At 36.7% G+C, this 24,490-nt stretch overlaps 1 protein-coding gene across 1 annotated transcript; it reads right to left on the bottom strand.

Moving 5' to 3' along the window:
- Window positions 1-5,674: 5,674 nt before the first annotated feature.
- Window positions 5,675-23,264, bottom strand: LOC145978321 (uncharacterized). Its single transcript, XM_083110879.1, has 2 exons — window positions 15,821-23,264; window positions 5,675-8,322 (listed from the first exon to the last, which is right to left on the bottom strand). Exon 1 carries the CDS (start codon window positions 22,181-22,183, stop codon window positions 16,358-16,360), a length of 5,826 nt encoding a protein of 1,941 aa, XP_082967005.1. The 5' UTR covers window positions 22,184-23,264; the 3' UTR covers window positions 5,675-8,322; window positions 15,821-16,357.
- Between the last annotated feature and the right edge of the window lie 1,226 nt (window positions 23,265-24,490).

The following is a 24,490-nucleotide window of genomic DNA, read 5'->3' on the forward strand; positions in this document are numbered from 1 at the left end:
AATAAAATTTATTTTTGCTTTGAATTTTTTTTAAATGACGAAACCAATGTTTTTTTTTAGCCCCCACCAACCCCCCCCCCCCCTGGGCACGCCACTGCATATACATATGTATATGCATAATTTGTGTGTGTGGGAGTGTGTGTGTATGTCTGTGTGAAGGTAGGTAGGTAGGGGGGGGGGGCTTTGGTAATATTTTGCGGGTGGGCCCAAGATTTGTAGATCCGGCACTGGTGCTGAGTCATGTCCTCTGTCATCACTAGAGCCCGGAAGTTCAGGCATTTATTTTCGTTAAAATAGGCAGGCAAAAAGGCATTTATAATATGGAAAATAGGCACTAAAAATGAAAAAAAGGGCAAAATAAACCGAAAAAAGACACACTAAGAATGAAAAAAAGGCAAAATAAACCGAAAAGAGACACATTTGGAAGTCACTTACTTTTATCTATAATTTCTGGCAAAATGTTAAAATCTACATTGGGAAGAGCATTTCAATTTTCTCCGTCTTAATTGCACATAACTACAAGGTGTTTTTTTTTTTTTTAAAGTTCTCAACATTCATTGATAGTCGTCTGTCAGAGAGAATGTTTTTAATAATAGAAAATGATCTTTCTACTTCGACAGAAGTTATTGGAGCATACATAAAACAAGCTAATGTAGCTGGACTCATTTTGGTAACAGCATTTTCACCTTTTAGAATATCACAAATTGTTTTCAATTGTTTCAAGTCCTCATTTGCACTCGCTACCCGTTTGCACTTTTCCGCAACAGCTGACCCCTTTTCTCCTGGCACTTCCATCATCTGCTGCATAGATTCCTTGTAGATTTTCATGGATGCTATAATTGTAATTGTCTCTGTTTTTCGACTGAAAATGCTTCATTTTCTGGAAGAGCATCTATCACCTCATTAATTTTTCAAGGTCCTTAGCAATATATAGCTGCTGATATCCAGGTTCCCCATCTGGTCAAGACTGGTTGCGAAGATAAACTAAGGTCAGATGCAACTTCCTTAAATTTTCGGGTTCGAGAGGGAGATTTCAGAAATATCTTCTTTGTGTTCGAAATCAACCTGTTCACTTCAGCAGTCAATCATGCACAAGGAAATGTTAACCGAAAGGCAATATCCTAACTGAGCATGAAATACATTTTTCTCACACTTTTCTCCTTCAGCAATGTTGAAACATGCATGAGTTCAATATTACATAAATAAGACGAAAATTACTCGCATAATAAACGGAAGAAAAATAAATGCCAACAACGTTTTTTGACCATTTTTTAAAAAAAATGTGTATATAAATTATTTTTCTTATCCATGATTTTTTTTTCTTATGATCTCATTGGAGATGAGAATGGTCTCATTCTAAATCGAAGGAAAGCACTTGGCAAGTGGTATATTAAGCTGGCCTCAGTAGCCGAGTGGTTATCACAGTGCACTACAATGTAATGCATCCTGGGTTTGAATCCCGGCATGGGTGTTCTTTGTGTGTTTCTTCATCATATCATCACTTGTCCTCATTGTTGTGGTTAGTCATTTCTATGCTACATCATGTGAGAAAGGACCGATGATGGTACCAGGTTTAATTGATATATTCGTAAAAAAGTATTTTCTTTTAAATTGCGATGTGTAATGTCAACAGTGGTTCTGTTACCAGGTGTGCCTGACATCTGGCTGTTGTTCAATCTGTGTTGAAATTTGTGGTACAAGAAGATAGGTTGGGTAGTTGCTATGTATCCAAAATTCTGTAAAATATAATAAACGCCAATCTAATTTTATTGTAAGATGCAATTGAATGATTATTTATGTAATTTGAGCAAGTCAAGATAGGGCATGAAATTACGATTTATTGTAAACAAAGTATTTTTATGCATTGTGTATTTTATTTATTGTCAACACAAATGGAGTCTTATATTTAATGTCTCATTATATATAAACATGCTGAAATATAAATGAAAATAAAAAAAATCCACGAAGGCACATTTAGGGTATGAATCTCGGCCATTTTGGAGGTGATGTGATCAGCACCATGCTCTGACCACCTTTACCCCCCAGGGTTTTCCGAAGTACCTATTGATTTTGAGAATGGGTGAGCCTGGAGATGCTTCATGAAGGGACAAGGCTGAAAAAATTTCCAACCTAGATCAGCCACCCTGGGAATCAAACCTGGGTCTCCCACGAGGTCAGTCACCCCACCAACTACGCCACAGTGGCTACTTGAGTAAATATTAAGGTGAGGAGGGACAATTACGCACTAGTTGTGCATTCATTTTAATATCGTCGGATTGGGCACTGCTATTTAAAAAAGGTATTAGTATGCAAGAGAGTATGAATTTCTCTCCATGTTGCAAGTGAAAACTGTTTTTCAAGTTGATTAAATATCTAGACACGATGTTTGAAAAATATGATTAATAAGTATTTTCAGAATCGCATGTATTCCTCATGGGAAATCAACTTCAAGTTACGGCTTACCAAATGGGAGTTTTGACTTTTCCTACTAGTATGACATAGTTCAACGTGTCCTTTTTCCGTCCATGTACTTTTCTACGTCTTTGGATGTTTGATATTCCAGAGAGAACGAATAAAATGATGGTCCCATAAACCTAATGCATTTCTCCTTGCCTCATACGGCCATCCTCGCAGTGTTGCCAAACCTGATGTGCATAAAAGAGCTACATTTCATCATTAATAGAGAAAAATATGACTTTCAAGGAGCTATAGTAACGAAGGCTGCATAAAGTGCCTCCTAAGGTAATTTTAGGTGTCAGAAAGGGGGGGGGGGGGTGCTGCTATTGCCGTTAGCTTTAAAGTGATGGCAATTTATTCTTAATTTTCACCCCCTAGATTTGGCGGCATCACCCACCTCAATAATCCAACGATGTTCATATGAAATCGAAAATAAAGAATTCCCGGATAACAATATTGTCATCTTCACCTTAGCCACAGCGCTATATATAATAATACCTGGGGAGTAAAGAGGGATGGGTGATGCAGCCTATACATATATGAATATTACGTCACGTGCAAAATGTACACTCATGGCAAAGGTTGGTTTTTATGGGCTGGAGCCATTGGTGGCAACATGGTGTGGCAGAGGGTGGGTGGCACAGTTCACAGTCTAACGAGTGCACGAAAGAGCCATATTTGGCTCCAAAAGAGCGAAGTTGGCAACAGTGATTGGTAGCTGCCCCAGCGAGAAAGACTTAGGGGAAATTGTCCCTCCTCGCCTTAACACTAATACTGTATATCAAGCCTATCTTCTTATCAGTACAGAATTTCTTGTCAGAACTTTCTGTAGTCACTTTTATTTTGTCTCATTTCTAGCAGTAATATTTTTTTTTTTTTTTTTTTTTTTTTTCCGAAACAAGATCAGAGATGTGTTTGGAAAAATCTGAACCTATGGACCACAACTTTCCCAAGAGCTTCAAATACAAAGAAAACTGAATAACAACTTGTTGATCTTGCATCCAATCTTGAAATCAACACAACAGAAAGCTTACATTCCCTAGATATCATTTTTCACCACTACACCGAAAGGTAATTTAAGTTTCTAGTATGTCTGTTTTCATGTTCCACATGTAATTACTTGCATTTACTGTTCATTCATGTGTATTTTTAAGTTGAGGACTTGTATTGAGAAATCACCAGTTCAAATCCCATTGCTGGTTATCATGTACGTTTTTCCATGTATTTTTCTTGGTCTGTAAAGGTGAATGCTGGGATGGTACCTTCAATAATGCCACATATTTTTTCCTCATTACAATGCACACACTATCATATTTTAATAGTACAAATAAATTAATTTAATAAAAATGGAGTGGATAAATATTATCACGGTATAGAAGTTAACGTGTCATTACATTGATGATATTAAACTTAGAAGCATATCTTTTCTAACTCTATTATTCATAATGATTACATGTCTTCAGAACAAAACTCTGGTACTTGTTAGGGTTCGTTTGAAAGGACTGTAACACAGTAATGATGTGTATTTCCAGTCGAACTGCCGACAGATTAAAAGCTACGGATACTCGAGTTTGGATTCCAATTAAAACTTAACCAGTAGACTTACATGAAAGTGCTTTGCATCAAAATTTAGCTTATTCAATTCTGCGTTCATCTATGGTAACCAAATCTTTTTGAAGTATGTCTCCAATTTTTTATCGTCGTGAGAACAAAAAAGTTCCTTTTTTTTTAGTTTTGCAAATAATTACTCTCTTTGAAATTTGTCAGATTCACACAAAGTTGAAAAGAACTTGCAAGCACAGTGAACAATGGGACACCTGAATAATTTTGTTTCAGTAGGCTAAGCCCAGCCACACACCAGATCAGACACGACGAGTCATTTTTGTTGCAAACTGACTCGGGGAACATTTAACATGGGGCTCTTATGAGCCGCCGCACACTGGACGAAACATTTGACTCGAGTCACGATGCGACAGCTTGCGATAAAACAGTGAAGGTCCCATGAATTTGGTTTCGGAGGAGCACGATGGGACAAAATGCTCTGCGCATGTGTGAATCCTTTCTTCTCAGCGCACCACCTGCATGTGACTCATCACTGTATTGTTTGACAGCACATATTATATGCAGGTTTCACGGTGCGGTCAAGGTAAAAATGGAGCTTCATCCAGAGCTAATCGTCCTTGTGCAAGCAAGGCCTCCACTGTACGATTATTGCTCGACTAGTTACCATAATAAGGACAAAATGGATGCGCTATGGAATGAAGTGGTACAGGCGATGAATTACATTACATTACGTGAAAAAAATAGGCTTATAAGAAATTATCTTGTAATGTACAAACATATCGTAAATTATTTTCTTGTAGTTTACAGTTATTACAAGCATAAGAAAACAGTTTTTCGTTGTGACGTTTCAGTAGAACACACACTCCCTTCATCAGACATTTATTTTCATTTTGACTAAAGATACAGTTATAACAATGGTTAGCAATTTTTTAAACAAAAATAATTCCTTATATAATGGATGTTGTCAATATTACATTGTTGTAATATAGCAAACTAACTGTGAAAAAAAGCAGTCTGTTTTATTTTTATTTCAGATATTTTTTTTTTTGATCACATTATTTTTTTATTTAAAATTATGAATCCCAAATATCATCAGGCAATTCAAAGCCATCATTGTTTTCACAAAGTCTCTTGTTGTTTTCTGTTACATTAAATTTTAAAGATGGTGTCTTACTCCATTTGTGAAAAAGAAAACTCCATACTGGATCTATGTTACCATTTTCATTATTTAATTTATTCCAGTGTTCTTCTGTAATAAACGAAGTTTCCCAGACATTCAACTCTGTGTTTCCCATCAATCTTTTTGAAACCCTTCTCTTTTTAATCAAATGGTTCTCTTCGATGATGTGAGCTGACAAACCTGTTCTTGGGTTTAGATGGCACGAACACGATTTGGACATTCTGGATGATATTACATAATCCATCTGCCTGTTTTCATGCATCCAATCCAGTAGCATGCACAGGGGAGGGTTGGGGGGTTATATCCTCCTTCTTTGGCCCAGTATTCCTAAAAGAAATGTCACAGGCAGGAAAAGATGGCAAAATGAGGGTTGTCTACTAAAAAAAAAGTATACTTCCCCCTCCTGGGAATGCACTTGAGCCAATCACAGGGACAATTCAAAGAAACAAACACACAAAAATTAAATCTTTAATAAACTCTCAGAAATTTACTGGAAAAACCAATTTTTAACAACTACATAAATACTGAATGAACAATTAAATCTTATTAGGTCCATAGTTCAAAAGGACTACCATATTGATAGCAACAATAAATATTACTTCTGTGCCTGAAAATTTTTACACTTTTAACATAATAAGCTTGTGCTTCATTATAGCATATAATTCCATTGTTCTTTCTGTACACAACTTGTAACGAAGCGAGTTCAAATTTATATTGTAACTGGTGCTAATGAAATGTTAAATTTTAAATATTTTCCTTTTTTATAAAAATTGAAGTTTTTAGAAACAAATAACACTTTGGATTTTTAAAATTTTTGAACTATCTCTTCTGCAATATCAGGAAACAAGAGATTAATTGTGAGAAAACTGCATCTATTGCATTCAAAACATACTTTCTTTTTGGAATCCTGTTTGTTCACAGTCAAAAATATTAGCAAATTAAATTTAAACTTTAATCTTAGTACATTTGCTGATATTATATGTAAAAAATAAAAGAACCATACACTTACATAAAATTGCATTACATACACCTGAAAATACTTAAAGAAATTAATTTTACCTCTTGATTTTGGGTATTTAATTTTGTATCTTTTACATCATTAGACTTTTATTTTCTAATTTTCTATCTCTAACAACCTATCTCCAATTGTCAAATTTGATATTTGCAAATTGTCTACAACAGAACCTTGATTTTATGTTCGTGGATATTATTTTCCTTCAGAATACATTTTTATCTTCCCAGTTCTAGTACATTATTAAAATGCAAAGCTTATTTTCTAAATTTTTCACTTTCCCCGCATTTAAGTTTTTTAATTACAAGTCCTTGAAAATTATACAATAGAATTCCAGCTGTGTTTTGTCGTACAAGATATACTTTGTATATTAAATTAATGGAATAGAATCTTTTACAGTATTGGCTGAATGCAAGTTTGGATAGTAATTTTGTCTTTGTAGGTGTAAAATTTAATACAAAGAATGCCTATCAAAGTGTCAGTTGTACATATTGAATTTGAAACAAACATGATGCATTGTAATAACAGCACATGCCCTTATCTGATTGGATCAACGTAGATAATTTTTTGTAGCTGTCATGGACAACAGTGTAAATTAGAATCTGGGTTAAAAGTGTTTAGTACAAATTAAATACAGTGGAACCTCGATTTTACATTTTTCAGAGGACCAAGCAGAAAAAAAACGAGGGAAAATGTAAAATCGAGGAAAATTGGATAACATTTTGCGATGTTGGGAACATTCACATTGAAATTTATATGTTGGAAAGTGTAAGATCTGGGGACATAAAATTGGAGTTCCACTGTATTTCTTATGCACAGGATGCAAAATTTACATTCTACTGTTGGAATGATGTGTGTGTGTCATTAAATAGCATCTTAAATGTCTTAGGAACTTCCCTTACTTTGACTACAGGCCAATAGTTGGATGAAGAGTTGTGGTAAGGATTGGGCACTGTTTAGGTACAGTGTTAGATTATTATTATTATTATTATTATTATTATTACTTTCCTTTGACCATGTTCAGGTGACATGCCACAAATGGTGTGGAAAATGTAATTTTTATTACAAGAGAAATATAGAAATAAAATTCTATGATAGTACAATTTTACATGAATTTACATTTCTACTGAGCAATAATAGTACTTCATACAATGGACTACACTATGAAACACATTCAACATCACACAGTACAATTCATGTTCAAACATTATATGTTTAAATATTCATTAACGAAATAAGAACTATGAATTAACAAATATTTTTCACTTTCTTTTAAAATTGATCGTGCAATTCCTTCCTTCTTACATTACCTGGAAATGTGTTGTATAAAGGCCACTAAGTTTTCATGGTTTTTAACATAACACCGTATTGTGCTGGAATATCACAAGATTGCAATTTTTCTTGTATAGTTGTGTGAATATCTTTGTTGTATAAGTCTGTTTTTACATAGTAAAGAAGTTGTAATATACATGAATGGAAGTGCTAGAATACTTAGATCCTGAAAAACTTTAAGATCATATTCTTTTGCAGTATAAATATGTATTTTATTATTTATTACCTTGATAGCCATACAGCATTTCATTTATAACAATATTAATACATATATTGGCAAATAATATTAGTACTAATTGAGTTGCCACACAATATTATGCCATACCATAACAATGATTGGAATAAAGTACAGTACAATTTTTTTATATACTGAGGATTTTAGCATATGTATGGGATGCATTATTGCACATCTTTCCTGCTAAATACTCACACTGCATATTCAAGTCAAGTTTTTCTTGAATCCATAAACCCAGGAATTTAATGGATTTTGTATACATGAGTATAAAATATTCCTCCCTAAAATTCTCCTCAGTTTGTTTGAACAATAACTACAGTTATGTATAATAATAAAAAAGACACGTAAGAATTCAAATTGACTGAAATGCAGTCAGTCTAACATACACAAACTCTGAAATTCATAATTGATTTGTTGCAGGAACCACTTGAATGATTACAATTCGAGATTTGCTTGCACCCACCATGGTTTCACCTACGTGCAGGCTTTTATGTTTTTTAAACTCCTTTGAACAAATGAGTTCAGCTTGCACAACATTAATTCCTGCAAAGTAAAATTTGCTGTTAGTACAATAAGGCAATTTACTATTCAACATTGTTAATATGTAAACTTTTACAGTTTGTCATGTTTGGAGATATGACAAATATTTATAAACGTGTGACTATATTGAAGTGCTTCAGATTCTACTTTAACCTGTAAGTCCTGTCCCAAGCAGGTTATATGCACGTAAAATGTAATAAACCTGATGAGAATATGTTTACAAGCCACAAGATTACAAACTTAAATGAGTGAAACAAGATGGCAGCATCAGGCAGAAGGACTGAAGTGAGGCAATTAATGTAAATTGGGCAAGAAGCATTTCAAAATAGAAACAACTAAATGCACGGCTATGAAAATAGTCACTGGGCAGAATTGAGCTGGCGCCACATGTGGGAAAAGCAAAGCGAGAGTGGGACAAAAGTCGCTGGTTCCCGCACACTGTGTGGCAACCTCAACCAGGCTCCATTGCCTAGTTTGAGCATCAGACTGATCTCTCTCTCCGGGCCACTTTCTGAGTCCCATTCGATACAGAGATGGTGATCGTGTGAATTGAAAATTGCTTACAGGATGGAGTACCATGTCTGCACGTCTGTAGCAAGATCTTTTATTTTCTTAAACTTCCGAACACACGGGTTTGTGCTCCGACATAACAACAGCATGAACTTCTGCCACCCACCTAATTTCATGGCCATGTGTTTAGAACACTATATTATGCTGTGGTGTGTATATGTGAGCAAAGGATGTATGTTAAGGAAGATGTCAGACTGAAGCGACACGCAACAGGTGAAACCAACCATAAGAAATAAGCACAACTATTTGAACTAAAGTGACATGATAAGCTGGATGTGTCTCTTACGTGTCACTTGGCCTGGGCCATTTTGTCAGTACCATACAGTGTGTCATCTTCGTCTGTTGTTCGCACATGCGCAGTGAATATTTTGCTGTAGTTTGAAGAGGCCTATGTCCAGGAATTGGCAAAACTAAAAATAAATCGGGTGCTAGCACCTTTTTCTCATGATCCATTTTTTTTTTTTTAGTGTGGGCTAAGAAACCCATGAATCTAACTACAATAAGCTACGAAATGTGATTTTTAAACATATAATTTATACAAGTTTAGATTAAAAGTAATTAATTCTTGCTTCAAAGTGTCCTTGCTAAAGAAAACTCAACTGGTAACAGAACGAATAACTATGCAGTACATTCTAATACAGGGTGTCCGGCTTAGACCTTTAACATTACAAAACAGTATAACTTTAGTTACATTCAATTTCAAATGAAACTTATTGTTTGTATGGGACTGGCAACTGTGGCCATTTGCAAGAATCACCAGTAGTTCGAGTTGACGTGACGCGCATGCGCGTGTAACACATACATTCTAAGATGGCGGAGTGGACGGTTCAGCAGAAAGTGTTCTGCGTTCTTTCACTGGCAGAAAACAAATCTGTGAAGCTTGTTCAACGTGCTTTTCGACGTGAATTCCATCTTCAACGTCACGACAATGTTCCTTCCTATGTGAGTATTGTTAAGTGGGATAAACAACTAAGAGAAACTGGAAGTGTTGTGTCAGTACGCGGGAAATACGCGAAGCGGAAGGTATCAGAGGAAAACATTGAAGACATTCGCACTGCATTCACAAGAAGTCCAAGAAAATCAATAAGACGTGTAAGTTTAGAGCTCAACATTCCTCGGTCTACTATCCATGACGTTGTGCACAAAAGGTTACGTCTACGGGCGTACAAGATCCAGTTACATCAACGAATTTATCCTGATGATAAACCTAAAAGACAGACGTTTTCGGGCAAAATGTTAACCGAAATTGACAACAACAATGCTTTCCTGGACAATGTGTGCTTTTCTGATGAAGCTGCATTCCACACGTGTGGTAAAGTTAACAAGCATAATTGCCGTATTTGGGGAAGTGACAATCCTCATGAGTTTCGTGAAATTATGAGAGACTCGCCAAAAGTTAATGTGTGGTGTGGGTTAATGAAAGAGAAGATAATAGGCCCGTTCTTCTTTGCTGAAGAAACAGTGAAAGGAACGAATTATTTGGACATGCTTCAACATTACGCTGTGCCTCAAATGCCTCAAGATACCATTTTCCAACAAGATGGAGCCCCGGCACATTTTGCTATCATTGTACGAGAATTTCTCGATGAGCACTTTCCTGGAAGATGGATAGGAAGAGGATCTAAACCACTTGCTTGGCCTCCGCGCTCGCCTGATCTTTCACCCCTAGACTTTTTCTTTTGGGGGTTCATCAAGGACCAAGTCTACAATATGCCTGTCGATAACTTGGAAGATCTGCGTAACAGAATTCGTCAGGCGATTAACAATGTGACCCCTCAAATGCTAGTGAATACCTGGACAGAATTGGAATATCGGTTCGACATCTGCCGTGCCACAGGGGGGGCTCATATAGAGGTTGTGTGAAGTGCTGGTGCTGGGACAAAAAAATGCATGAGTTTTTCTACCAAAATGTAAATTTTGGTAATAAAATTGTGTTTCTCTGCAAAATTATGCTCTTTTGTAATGTTAAAGGTCTAAGCCGGACACCCTGTATATGGCAGTCTACTATATTGCAGCAGATTTTAAAACTCCGCTAGCAACAGTGCAAAAATTTATTATCGCACGTTTACTATTCTGATTTAATTATACACATGATACAGAAAATGCACAAACATGAAAAAACACACATTGTACTCGTTATTGAAAAACAATAGATATAAAAAAAATAATAGAAATTTCCATAAACAATCTCAAAATATTAAAAAAAAAAAAATAATACTTAGAACTGGATTTGAAATTCCAGTCACCAGGTGAAAATTTTCAGGTTCCATGGTGGCTGGCCTCCTGTAATTTTCTACCACCCTTGCCTATGTTGCTTGACGCTTTTTGCCTGCTGCTTGTCACTTGTTTCCTTAAGTAAGAAGCGAAGGAATAATAATTATAAGCTAGAGTGCACAAGTGAAAATATGAAGTGACTGCTAAAACCAGGAAACACTCGTGAAACGGAATCTATTCCTTCTCTTTAAGTGCTTGAGTGCACAGTGTGTGCGAAGTGTTCAAATGTTCCAAATTCTGGACTGGCTTGTAAATTACCCTAGAAATATCCTTAACGTATCCATATAACAATGAAAATTTGCAGCTGCCATGCCGACCGGATGCCCTGTATTTTTCTACCCCTGTGCAGGGACATTTTGAAAATGATTGAAATTGGAAATTGCCATTCGTGTGAAGTTGTCATGTGCTGACTACATAATGAGACATAAAAATATTCTCAATATTGATTAGTCAATTATAAAGGGATCATCATGATGTTATATGTATTTAAAACACAAGTGCCAGAAATGAACCAAGAATAAAGATGAACATGGAAGAGTTGAGGGTAGTGGAGAGCTTCAAATACCTACGAAGAGAGAAGTGGAAGAATAGATGGGGAGGTAAACAGAAGAGGACAAATGGGTGGTGGACTATATCAAATTGTTCTAAGATTAATATCGAACAGGGATGTACCTATGAAATGCAAGTACGTAATATACAACACATACTACAGCATGTCCCGCTTATATGTATAATAAAAGAAAAAAATCACAACTTTTTATTTACCAATATTTTTTGTCCAAACTTTGTACAAACATGTAACAACTCAGAATTTTTTTTTGCAAATCAAGAAAACTAGCGCACTTCCACATGTGAACCATTAGTGGCACGGCAAATGTCAAACCGGTTGTCAGCCTCAAGCCACACGTTTTGAAGCATGTGCGGGGTAATGTTGCTTACTGAAACCACAATTCTTTCACGCAAGTCTTGCAAATCTCTAACCGGTGTACAGTAAACTTTGTCCTTAACACACCCCCACAACAAAAAATCACACACAGTGAGGTCTGGTGACTGTGGGGGGCATTCAATAAAATTCGAACTTCTTCCTATCCATTTTCCGTTGAAATGCTCGTCCAGGAAGTCTCGAACGAGATTTGAGAAATGAACCAGTTTTGCGTTAACGTTTTTCCCATTTCTTTATTGAAATGTACGATGGAACTACTTCTTTAGCATCCAAACCGTAACGTGCATGAAATTGTCTCTGCACAAGTGTCACAGACTTCACTTCAGAGAATGTTAAAACACAAAACACCTTTTCTTGTGGCTACCACATGACGAATGGCTACTGAGGAACTGATAATATCAATTTCCAAGACATTCTGGCTACTGCGCATGCGCAACTACCACTGAATGTGTTGCTAAAAACTTTCTGAGTCATTCTTTAAAATGAAACAACAATCACATCATTCTGACAGTTTGTTTAGAAGTTATGAATTTTTCTTTTATTATACGTATAAGCGGGACACGCTGTATGTGCCAATAATTACGTAAGGAGCAGAGACTTGGACAATGACAGAGAGAGACAAAAGAAAGATGAAGGCAGTGGAGATGAAATTTTAGGAATATATTGGGGAAGACTAGAAGGGATAGAATAGGGAATGAGGAGATCTGACAGACAGTGGGTGTGGTGAAGCTTCAGGACGGGATAGATCAGGCACAGATATGATGGACATATGAAGAGGATGGATGCAGAAAGACTACCAGTAAGTGCTTACAATGCACAAGGAGTGGGAATAAGGTCAAAGGGGAGACAAAGATGTCGTTGGAAAGATGAGAGAGTTGAGTATGTTAGGAGAAGAGGACAAGATTGGAACACCATGAGGTGGTGGAAGACCAGGAAAAAATGGAGAGGCTTGACTTCCTATGCTGACCCAGCCAGAGGCAGGAAACGGTGAAGGAGCATGATGATTTCGATAATTATATAACTGCACCTATATAAACAGTGTCTCGCACTGTGACAGTGTGGTCTAAGGATTTAGCATTTTAGGAAAATAGCAGTTCACTTGTGAGGCACTTCAACTGAATCTGACGTTTTTTTAAATCAATCCTGAACGGAAGTTGCTCGAGGTAATGACATTCACGGTAATCTGGATGTTCCCAGTTGGAATACCATTTTACCGTGGTCAAGGAACTTCAATGAGACGGCATCAGCAATGAATAGAACACCTGGTGGACATCGTGAGGTTCGAAATCCCAAGATCGAATGAGTTAGGGTCTCTGTTTTGAGGAGTCATTCAAAAAACGAACTGTCCTTGTCAAGAAATTGCCACTCATGCTATTTTCCTAAAATGCTTTGAGATGTAGTAGAGCGGGATCCACTAGTATTGCTCGGCAAATTGTCCATGATTATTTTCATTAATTTTTCTCTTACATCCTGTGTATTTTTAAGCAATGGATATTTATGTCTGTTGGTGCAGAAGTTGTCGACAGCTTGCTTTGAGTTTCCTTTTAATTCTTGAAGCTCTTATTGGGTCAAATAAAGTGCACGAGCATGGTGATGGACAATTTGCATAGTAATACTCATGGATCCCATTGCCCAACATGTCTTAACATGGATTTTGTTGCATGAAAGAGTTTTTTTATTTGTAATTAAAAACCATCAGATTTAGTTGCTGGACCCTGCATATTCTGAATTGTTAACTCTAATTATATACATTTTGAAGCAAATTTGTAGACTATTTATACAAATATTAAAAATAATAACAACCCATGGTGCAACAGCCTTTGAGGGCGAGGGTCTACCTACCAACTGCCAGCCTCACTCCCACATGCCTCAGCAGACGTGGACTACAATCCAACCAGTTTCGAGGTGATGTGTGGTCAGTACAACACCCCCTTCCCCATTGCAGTTGTAGGTTTCCATGACCGGGTTACGCTACTCATTTGTAGCTCTCCAATATCCTCACGATGGTGGGTGGCCACCGGTCCAACACACTGGCCGACATCTCAGGAGAAAAGTTGTTATGTTTACCCTAGGACACTTGAACCAGTGTGCATCCCATAGCCCGAGCCCAACGCCTGATGTCTTACACTGCTCGGCAGGCGCGGTTGGCCCTATAGCACACAGGATCAGTGAACCCCCAGTAATATACGATAATCACCTCGAGAATGAACAATAAACAATGTCTTTACATTTTCACATTATTTCGCTAAAAATTCTACACAATAAGTCATGTATTTGTGCCCGTAATACGGTGAACTCTTTTGCTGAGAAGAAGAAACCGCGATTCGGCCGCCCTGATACAGACCCTCAGTTGAACCCCCACAGGACAGCTCTTGCCATTGTGAAAGCTTCGTGCGGGAGCAGAAGCGCGAGGAGGGTATAGGACAAAATACATGGGAGGTGAGATTTGCAGAACCTATGTTCAACCCAACGGTCATGCGCAGTTCGTTCTCTCGCAGAAGGCGCGGGACAAGGCTCCAATCTCGCTGCTTCCTCCCTTCCAGTGTTGCTGTGTGCAGTTCAAGTTTGAAGCGCACACATTACATATTCAATATTCTCTTTGTATCATTTTTGTACTGAACTTCTTGGAATAAATGCAAAATTGTGGCAGAGATGGATGAGTGGAAACAAATAAAAGCTGGAATTAGATGCGATGAATTAAAATAAAGGAGATACATTACCAAAATAGCTCGTGCATGCATTCAGAGGTTTTTCCTTAAAGGTGGAAACACTTCGGGTTCGCGAAAGAGAAAGAATGGCGCGAAGACGTGACTCGCTGTCGCTCGGTGTCAATCGTCTCAAGTTTGTTAGTTTTTGAAGTGCTTGGATACTTGTTGGAAAGTATTAAGTGATGCTGCGAGTGAAGCGAGGGATGGACTTTACCTAGGTTATGTCACATGATGCAGTGTAGGCGTTGCTGTCCGCGCAGGTAATAAATGACCGATAGAAATGCACGTAATTAACGTAAACGAACTTCCTTGTCCACTGAAAAAAAGCGTGTGCTGGTCGACCAGCCCCAAATTTGAACAAAGTTATCTTGTATCAATGAAAGGGTCTCAGGTTCGATTTCTAGTATGCACATGCCATTAGTTGCCATTTCCCTTTAATAAATGTAGGACCAGTTTTGATTAGTCGGCATGGACGTCCGGAAGGGGAAAAGGGGGCAGCCCCTCATGGAAATTGAATGTAAACCAAAAATTATATATTACACGCATATAATTTAATTTCAGTCACAGTAATTTTTGGTAATTATTATAAAAGCGTTGCAGTAACTTCAGACTGAAGGAGTGTTTTTTGCTCCTCCTGAGGAAAAAATATATTACTTGCCCCTACTTGAGGACGTCCATGATATTCCAACAAAACTCAACTTTTTTCATAAAGGCACAATTTATTGTAGTTTCAGCCCTAAATTTATTCGCACACCCCTAATACAAAACCTTATACTCCCATATAAAAAAAATTCTGGACAAATCTTTTAAGCCCGCCCCCCATCCTTTTGTTAGGCGAAGGAAGTTTATTTTGCGGAAACTGAATATATGTCACATGACTTCAGTGAACCCCCGGGTAAATAATGCACGAGCCGCGCCTGCTGCTCGGCCACAGTGCGGGACTGTACAAACATTACATTGATTAATTTCTTAGATATTACTAAAATGCATAAGAGAAATTACTCACCCAGTTTTTTGTTTTGATGTAATTCTTTTGAAGCACTGGTGTCGGATAGTTTGGAAATGTTAATAAAGAGATCACTCTTCTGTTTTTGAAAGTTCATTTGAAAATGTTTTCTCGCAATAAGTCGATGTAAGTCACAGTGTGGGGCAAGTTCCAGCACATTTTAATGTGAACACACAAGCACTTAGCTTTTGTCAAATGTTAGTATTACCATCTCACAATATTCAAATCCATTTGGAGTCCATTCACAGGGATCTATATTGTAATTCCTTGCTTTACATGTCTACATACAGCTGAATTCATAGTAATTAAATTGTTTCGTAAAACTGCAAAATATACTCCATTTTCTCACTTCTTTAATACATAAGTACACTACTGTGCATTTTTAACTTATAACTCGCAAAGATATTCAACATTATGTAGCATCACCACCTGAAGGTAACTATATACTGACCTTCATATGAATTCATGAACGGATATGCACGTGTATAAAAATATGGAGAAGTAAAATATAAATAACATGCCACAATTTATGTAAACTTACTTTGATCTTGGTATCTTTTCTTCCCTTAAGTTCCAATCTATTTCCATCTGTTCTACTATATCCTTTTCATCTTTTGTTCTTTGAATGATCCTCTCTACTGTTTCTTTACTGCTTTGCACTTTCGATAATACATCACATTTAAATGTTTCAATTGTTGTGTCTGCATATGGTACAATTTTGTCTAGACTTTGCTGCTCTGCTTGCACATACCTCTCAAATATTGCATGCAAAGAATTGTAGTCTGCTTCCAAGTCTTTCAGTTGTTCAAATGTTCCTCCAGGTTTACTCTTCATAAATTCTCCATGTATTCTCTTATATTCATGATATAGCTGGAGAAATTTTAAACGGAGTTTGTCATACAGGGTAAGGAATGTGAATTGTTCAATAAAGAATTGTCTAGCACCTGCCCTTTTGATCCTGTTGCTTGGTATTCCTGTCTCATCTTCATCCTGCAATAGTTCTTTTGCCCTGTTTCTTGCATCTGTTTCTTCTGCTTCTTGCCATACCCCTGAATATTTTTCTAGGTTCCTTTCCTTCTTCCTGCATTCTCCTGTCTTCATATGCCCAACTTTTGAAAACATATTCTTTCTTCGCGACTTCTTACTTGATGACTCTTTTGATTTTGTCTCTTCACTTTTCTTCACAAGGTTTCGTCTTTGAGAGCAATCAGAATCATAAGGTGGATGTAACGGTAAAGATGTTTTACAGCGTTGTGTGTTATAGTCTTTGAAATTTGTTAATTTTGCAGTACATTCCTGTTTTGTTATTTTTTTATCTTCTGTTTGTTCAGTGATTTTATTGCTTAATGGTTTCTCACCTGTGATGTTTTCTGCACCTAGATCACAGCTTGAAATTTGAAGTATGTTTGCAATCCTTTTGTAGGAAGGATTGTTTGGATTTTGAAGTAGCATTGCCATAGCTAAATCTAGTGGAGATTTCCCATCTGCATTCTTAATGCTTGGATTTGCCTTTTTAGTTAAAAGCATTAACACTGTACTTAGATGACCTTCTTGGGTAGCATAGTGCAATGGTGTCCAGCCATCTTCATCCAAAGCATTAACATGTGCCTGGTGTGTCAATAATATTTCGATAAGGTTGATATTTCCATCAAATGCAGCAAAATGTAGCATTGTGAGGCAGCAAGAGCCTGACACAACATAAAAACAAGCAATGTCGATCAGTCTTTCTATTTCAGATAAAGGTTTTCGATACCTAACAGCATTGAACAGTTTCTGCGCTGAAGATAAAACAAAATGAATTAAAATGGCTTTTGCATAATGGATTGGCATGCAGTTGTCTTTGTCAACAGCATTTATGTTTGCTCCTCCTCTCAACAAAAGATGCACAGCAAAGTATTGGTTGTTGTATGCTGCATTGTGTAATGGTGTGCAATAATTGATATCCACTGCTTCAAGATTTGCACCATTTTGTATCAAAATGCGTATAGCTTCAGCATTACCATGTTGAGCAGCTAAATGCAGTGGTGTGGCCCCAAATCTGTTTGTAACATTCACATCTTGACCTTTATTTACCAGTAGCTTTACTTGATTGAAATCATTAGAAATAGCAGCTGCATGAAGAGGTGTATTGCTTATATCACTAATTTTTGGGCATTCATCTACATGCATTAAAAGATCAACAATGGATGATATTTGTTGTTTATCTGCATCTGGATTAAGATTAAATGCCTTCACATAATTTTTTTGAACAAAGTGTGATGCAGCAAGTGCTTTCTTGATTTCTAAATGTATGGGGTGCTGAGGATCGAGGTTATCTTGACATATACGTTGTGTTTCTGTATAAACTTGTGTTGCTTTGTCATATGCCTCTTGGGCCCAAAATGCATGCCCTTTGTTGAAGTTTGCAGTACAGAGAAGTTCTCTTTCAGTTGTTATGTCTGCAACTTCTGTAAACATTTGAATTGATTGTTCATACATTCCTTCATTTTTGAGTACGTTACCCATAATAAATTTCAGGAGGACTATTACTTCCTTGTTTGGCATATACAAATGTTCATACTTATGTAGAAATTCCTGGCAAATGTCTAAGATTCTCTCATGCTTACCTTGTTTGTGAATCATAGATGCCATTCTACATTGTATTTCCATGTTATTGATCTGATCTAACTGCAAGAGTAGTTTGTGTATATTAGGCATCTCTGGATATGTTTCTAATGCTTTGTCGTACAATTTTTGTTTGGCATATGTGTTCGCTATTTTCTTTTCTACTTGGAACACATCAGGATGGTCACTACCACAGCGTTGAATGTTTTTTTCTAGGATCAAATTGTAAGATCCAAGTGCCTTCTCATAATCACCTTTATCACAGTACACGTCAGCTTGTAGAGATTTGAGTTTCATGACTTCAGGATGGTCTGGTCCAAGTTTCTTCTCCATTTTCCCTATTGCATCTTGGCAAGCATCAATTGCTTTGTCATAATGACCTTGACGAGAATCTAAGTAGGCCATGCTCACTTGAACATCAACAATACGATGGTGATCAGAGGGCAAAGCTTGGTAATAAAGGTCCAAGACTTTTGTATGTGTTTTGAATGCCTCATCATATTTGCCAAGACTAGATTGCACGTGGCCTATTTCTTGCATTGATTTTATAATGCGAATACTGCAGGAATCATAATTTTGTCTTGATACATCTAGCACCTGATACAGCTCCTTGAGTGCCTTTTTTAATTTACCTTGTCTGCCGTGTACTTTGGCTATGTACATTTTCACTTTTAAAGTCTTTTGATGTTGTGGACCAAATGTTTCTTCATAATTTTTCAATACTTCCTCATACAAATTAAGGGCCATATCATATTCTTGTCGCAAATCGTGAACTTTACCCTTTTTTACCTTAGCTGCTAAGACAAGATGATGTGTTGAAGGAAGAATATTTTGGTAATTGTCTAGGATCTCTTCATGCATATTCATTGCTGAATCAAGAGCATATTGTGAAGTGAGTATACTGGCTACTCTTTCTTTTATTCCTATGATTAGGATATCAACATCTTCCTGGGGTCTTTTCCCAAGCATTTCCATGTACATAGTTAAAGCCTTTTTTTCTTTGCCTGTTGCAATGAATATTTGACACATATATATTTGAACTAAAATAAAGTGTGTGTTATCTGTGCCAGAAGAATGCTCTATTTCTCGTAGAAGATCTTGGCACACTGCCAATGCTTTGTCAAATTCATGTTTCTTACAAAGTAAGGAAATCTTTTCGCATTGCATATCAAAACTGCCAGAATAGCCCAATTTGAAGTCTTGTTTGTATGTTGTAAGAATCTCTTCACACATTGTTAATGCATCATCATGTGAACCTTGTTGAATTAAAATGTTGCAAATAGTTTCTTTTATTTGCAAGGTACAATGTTTGTTGAAACCAGGAATATTTGCAGCTTTCTGAAGCAATTCCTGCAAAATTGTGAGAGCTTTTTCATATTTCCCTTGTCCAGAGTATGCTTTAGCAACTTCTTGTTGCATCATAAATATTTTATGATTGTTTGCACCAAATACTGGCTGTAATTCGTGTTGCCATTGTTCACACAAATTTACCACCTTTTTGAAGTCACCTTGTTTTAGAAGTGAAGCTGCTATTTTCTGCTTTATGTCAAAGATCTCAGAGTACTTCGAGTCATAGAGCTCAGTGTACTTTCGGAGAACTTCCTCATACATTTTTAGTGCCTCACTATATGAGCCTTGTTCGAAAAGATCATCAGCAAGATATTTTTTTGTAGACAGAGTATGAAAGTCATTAGTCCCAAAAACTTCTACTGATCTTTGAAGTAAATTTTGTAACATATTGGATGATTTTCCAAATTCACCCTGAACAGAATATACTTTGGCTAACTCTCCTTCACATTGAAAAGTTTCGAAGTGATTAACTCCGAAGATTTGTTCACTCTCAGCATGCAACTCTTTAAACAAATTCAAAGCTTCATCGAGTTCTCCTTGTGAAAAGAACATGGCAGCTATGCTGTGTTTTATTCTGAAAATGTCAGCATATCTATATTTGAACAGTTTTTGGTATGCCAGTAAAACTTCATAAAGCATTTTTTTTGCTTCACTGTATGAACCTTGGTTGAAGAGAACAGTGCCAATTGTATATTTTGTCTTTAATGTTTGAATGTGGTCTGGTCCATGAAGTTCTAACAATCTTTTCAGCAATTTTTGTAATATTTCAAGAGATTTTTCATATTGATCTAGTTTGCAATATACTTTAGCCATTTCTTTATGTATGCAGAATGTTTCAGGATGATCACTGTGGAGAACTTTCTCATACTCAGTTAGCAATTGTTGGAATAATGTCAGTGCCATATTATATTTGCCTTGATCAGAAGTTATTTGAGCTATCATGCATTTTGCTTCCCAAATAAGAGACTGTTCAGAATTGGAATTCTGCTTCAGTGTCTTTAGAACCTCCTCACAAATGGATAGTGCCTCATCATATGAAAATTGTTTGAAGAAAATATCAGCAATACATAATTTTATTTTTGTTTGAATGTGAGTAGAGCTGTGAATCTTTGTACATATTTCCTGCAAATTTTGTAACATTTCTAGAGCTTTTTTGCGATCGCCTCGCTCACAGTACACCTTAGCTGTCTCTATTTTTGTAAGAAATTTTTGAACATGGTCTTCTCCAAGTACTTTCTCCAATTCATACTGCAGTTCTTGAAGTAACTTTAATGCATCGTTAAATCTGCGTTGTTCACTTAGTATCAGAGCTATCTTGAATTTTACTCTGCAGGTGCCAGAAAAAGTGTGCATCTGAGTGTACATGTCTAGAATCTCTTCATACATTTCCAGTGCTTTCATCGAGCAACTTTGTTCAAGCTCAACATTAGCAAGACTTTCTTTTATTTCTAAAGTGTGAATGTGTTCAGACCCATGAATCTCAATTGATCTTTTGTGCAAGGTTTGCAACATACCTTGAGCTTTTTTATATTGACCATGTGCACAATATATTTTGGCTATCTCTTGTTTTATGTGCAACACTTGAACTCCATCTGCATTCAAAATTTGTTCATACTCATCATGCAGTTGTTGCAAATGGAACAATGCACTGTTCCATTTACCTTTGTAAGCGTGTATGACAGCTATGTTATATTTCAGTTTAAAAATATCCAAAGACCTATAACTGAAACACCAAACATAGGTCTGGAGAATTTCTTCATACAGTTTCAGGGCTTCATCAGGTGAGCCTTGTTCAAGAAGAACGCTAGCAGAACCACCTTTTATTGACAAACTGACAAGGTGATCAGGACCATGTCTCTGCACTGACCTCTCATATAAATTCTGAAGTTTTTCCAGAGATTTTTCGTATTTACCTTGTGCACAGTATACTTCAGCAATTCCCTGTTCTATGTGGAATGTGTCTAAATTGTCTACACCGTAAGACATCTCTAAATCTTTCTTCAACTGTTCATACAAAGTGAGTGCTTTGCACAGTTCATCTTGTTTGTAATATATGTAAGCCATCTTTGCTTTAATCTTTGCATTTTGAGGGTGCTTAGAATGCACAAGCTCTTCAAACACATTTAATGCTTTGCCATATTCTCCAGTCTCGAGATGGATGTAGGCTATGGTCTCTTTTATTGCTAAGGTATCCATGTGGTCAGAGCCATAACTTTCTATTCTTTTTTCCTTAACTTCTTCCAGTATTTTCAGAGCCTCTTTGTGTTTTCCTTGTATGAATAGTTCACCAGCTTTGTGTAACTCAGCATAAAAACTTCTGAAAATGTTTGGTTCTAATATTTCTTTAAAGTTATCACGCCGATTATGGCCATGTACAAAAGGGTAAATGTTGGGTGTGTATGTATTCATCTTTGAAAGTACAAATTATTTTGCTTATGTATGTTATGTATACCGAGTGTAGCACAAGTCCTTTACATGCATAATTTGCATGCTATTTTCTCCCTGATGTAAGGTCATCACATATTTATCTAGGTTGTCTTGGAAAACTTGATAATTGCATTATGGTGGATATCTTTAAAACTTTCTTCAATCTTTATGTTATTTATGAACTGCATACACTATTCTACAAGTGTAAAGTGTAATCGTTACAAATGTATGATACACCATACTTTTTGCTTCTTGCTATAATACCTGCCAACACCGAATTCTTATAGTAATGCTAAATTATCTGGGTATTATTCATGACACAATAAAGTTATCATAGAACATTGGAACTTAATAGGCCTATTCATTAAAATGCGGATGAATACGCAGGCTGGAAAATTGCTTCTTAAAGATACATATAGAAGACAGTAACAAGATTTATGTATCGTGTGTTAGTCCACTAAATTGTTTTCTTGCTGAAAGAAGTTGATTAAATGTACCCTGCATGCGTATTTATATTTGTTTGTCTAGACTGGTGACTACATGCAAGTCGTTTATCGTAACTTATTGAGGAATATGACCAATAAAAACCTCACTCCAGGTGCTTAAAAATTGCGCAGTTTATATGCTATGAGGAACGAATTTGTGACACAACTGATAATGATCTGCTTTTTTTATGAGCCGTGTGAAAACAGAAGTTCTTTAGGTTAAATTAGCTGAATGTGACACTCGAAACGCACAAACACACTTTATGATGCGTAATTGAACAAAGTTTCTGGATAGAAAAATCATTGTTGAATTGTGTATTCCAAAACAGGCGAGAAATTGTCTGCCCACATTGTAAACACACACACACAAGAACAATACTGTTGAAATCCAAACAGACGTCACCAATACCTAACACACCCACAAGAACAAAATAGGCTTCGTCCAGTATCCATATTCACAAGATAACGAGTGCAAGAGGAGTCTTAGCTCGACGTGAACTTAAAACCTTATGTCGCCAGTTCAAGCACAAAGGCATCGGATAAAATGCATTTGCATGTTCCAGTAAACGTGCACCAACGCTGCAATCGATGTTAAGTGGGCACATGCAATGCGAAAATCTATTTAGTTTATTGACTAATTTCTTGGAATATTACTAAAAGCCTTGACCTCTGCTTCCACTGGTGACTCTGTGACGACTGTTCACTGCAGTGTTCCTCAGCGTGCTGCAACGGTTTCATTATTTAACCGCAACGGAGAGGATGAAAAGATGGCAGTGGCGTCATTTGACCACGGATGACCGACCAGAAGGTTTAACCTGGTACATCAGGCACATTTCACAATATGTTTAGTTTGTCGTTTACAACAAATTTTGTCGCTTTTCAACAGAAATAATAAATGCCAGTGACAGCAGTAAATCTTTGTTACGTGGTTGCAAACCCGTAGGTGCCAATCTCCGTGGCGAAGTGGCTAGCACGCGCGCTGAAGCCAGGGTTCGTGGGTTCGAATCCCGGCATAGGTGTTCTTTGTTAGCGTTCCTTCATCATATCATCACTCATAACCATCTTTGCGATTAGCCAAAAGTGGCTATAAACCATATGAATCAAGGCATACCTGTGGAGTAGAAAATGCCGTTTTCGAGGGTACGTAGCATCCAAATGAGCGAAAAAAAAGCCATTTTATGCTCAGATACGCTACACGGGACTGGATATTCAATTTAATGTGGAATCCGTACCACTGTACATACACTGGAGATCGATCCGATTCGTTTTCTTTATTTAATTTTGCTTCGCCTTTTGTGCAATTTTTAACTAATTTGCGAAGATGGAGATGAGTGATGACATGATGAAACTGATCAAAGGCCATTCACAAACATCCATGTCCAGGCGGGAAATCGAACCCTAGCGAGATGTGCTAACCACTCCGCCACGGGGTCGGCTTTTGTGTAGACGCTGTGGCACAACAATGTGTTTAAACTTTCTATTTTACACCTCCTCCCAATTATTTAAAAAATGACTCATTTGTCACTAGTCTTTAAAATAATATTGTGAAGTTTAGTTATTTGGTGTGCAAGGACAATTTTCTTCGCTTGGTAAATGCATACTAAAATAAAAAAAAAGATAATATAAATATAGTATTAAATTGATTTTTTCTCAATGAGATTGCTACAACCCAGAAATGTCCGTGATTGTACACCCAACGGCGAAAGAAACAGTAGGCGAATTGTCCACCACCGTTTTCATTCAGTCTGAATTGCACAATGTGATGATAATGAATTGAAATAAAGACGTCAATAAGTAAAGAACA

Source organism: Lepisma saccharinum, chromosome 24 (assembly GCF_977018435.1).
Source record: "Lepisma saccharinum chromosome 24, izLepSacc3.1, whole genome shotgun sequence".
Taxonomy (NCBI): domain Eukaryota; kingdom Metazoa; phylum Arthropoda; class Insecta; order Zygentoma; family Lepismatidae; genus Lepisma; species Lepisma saccharinum.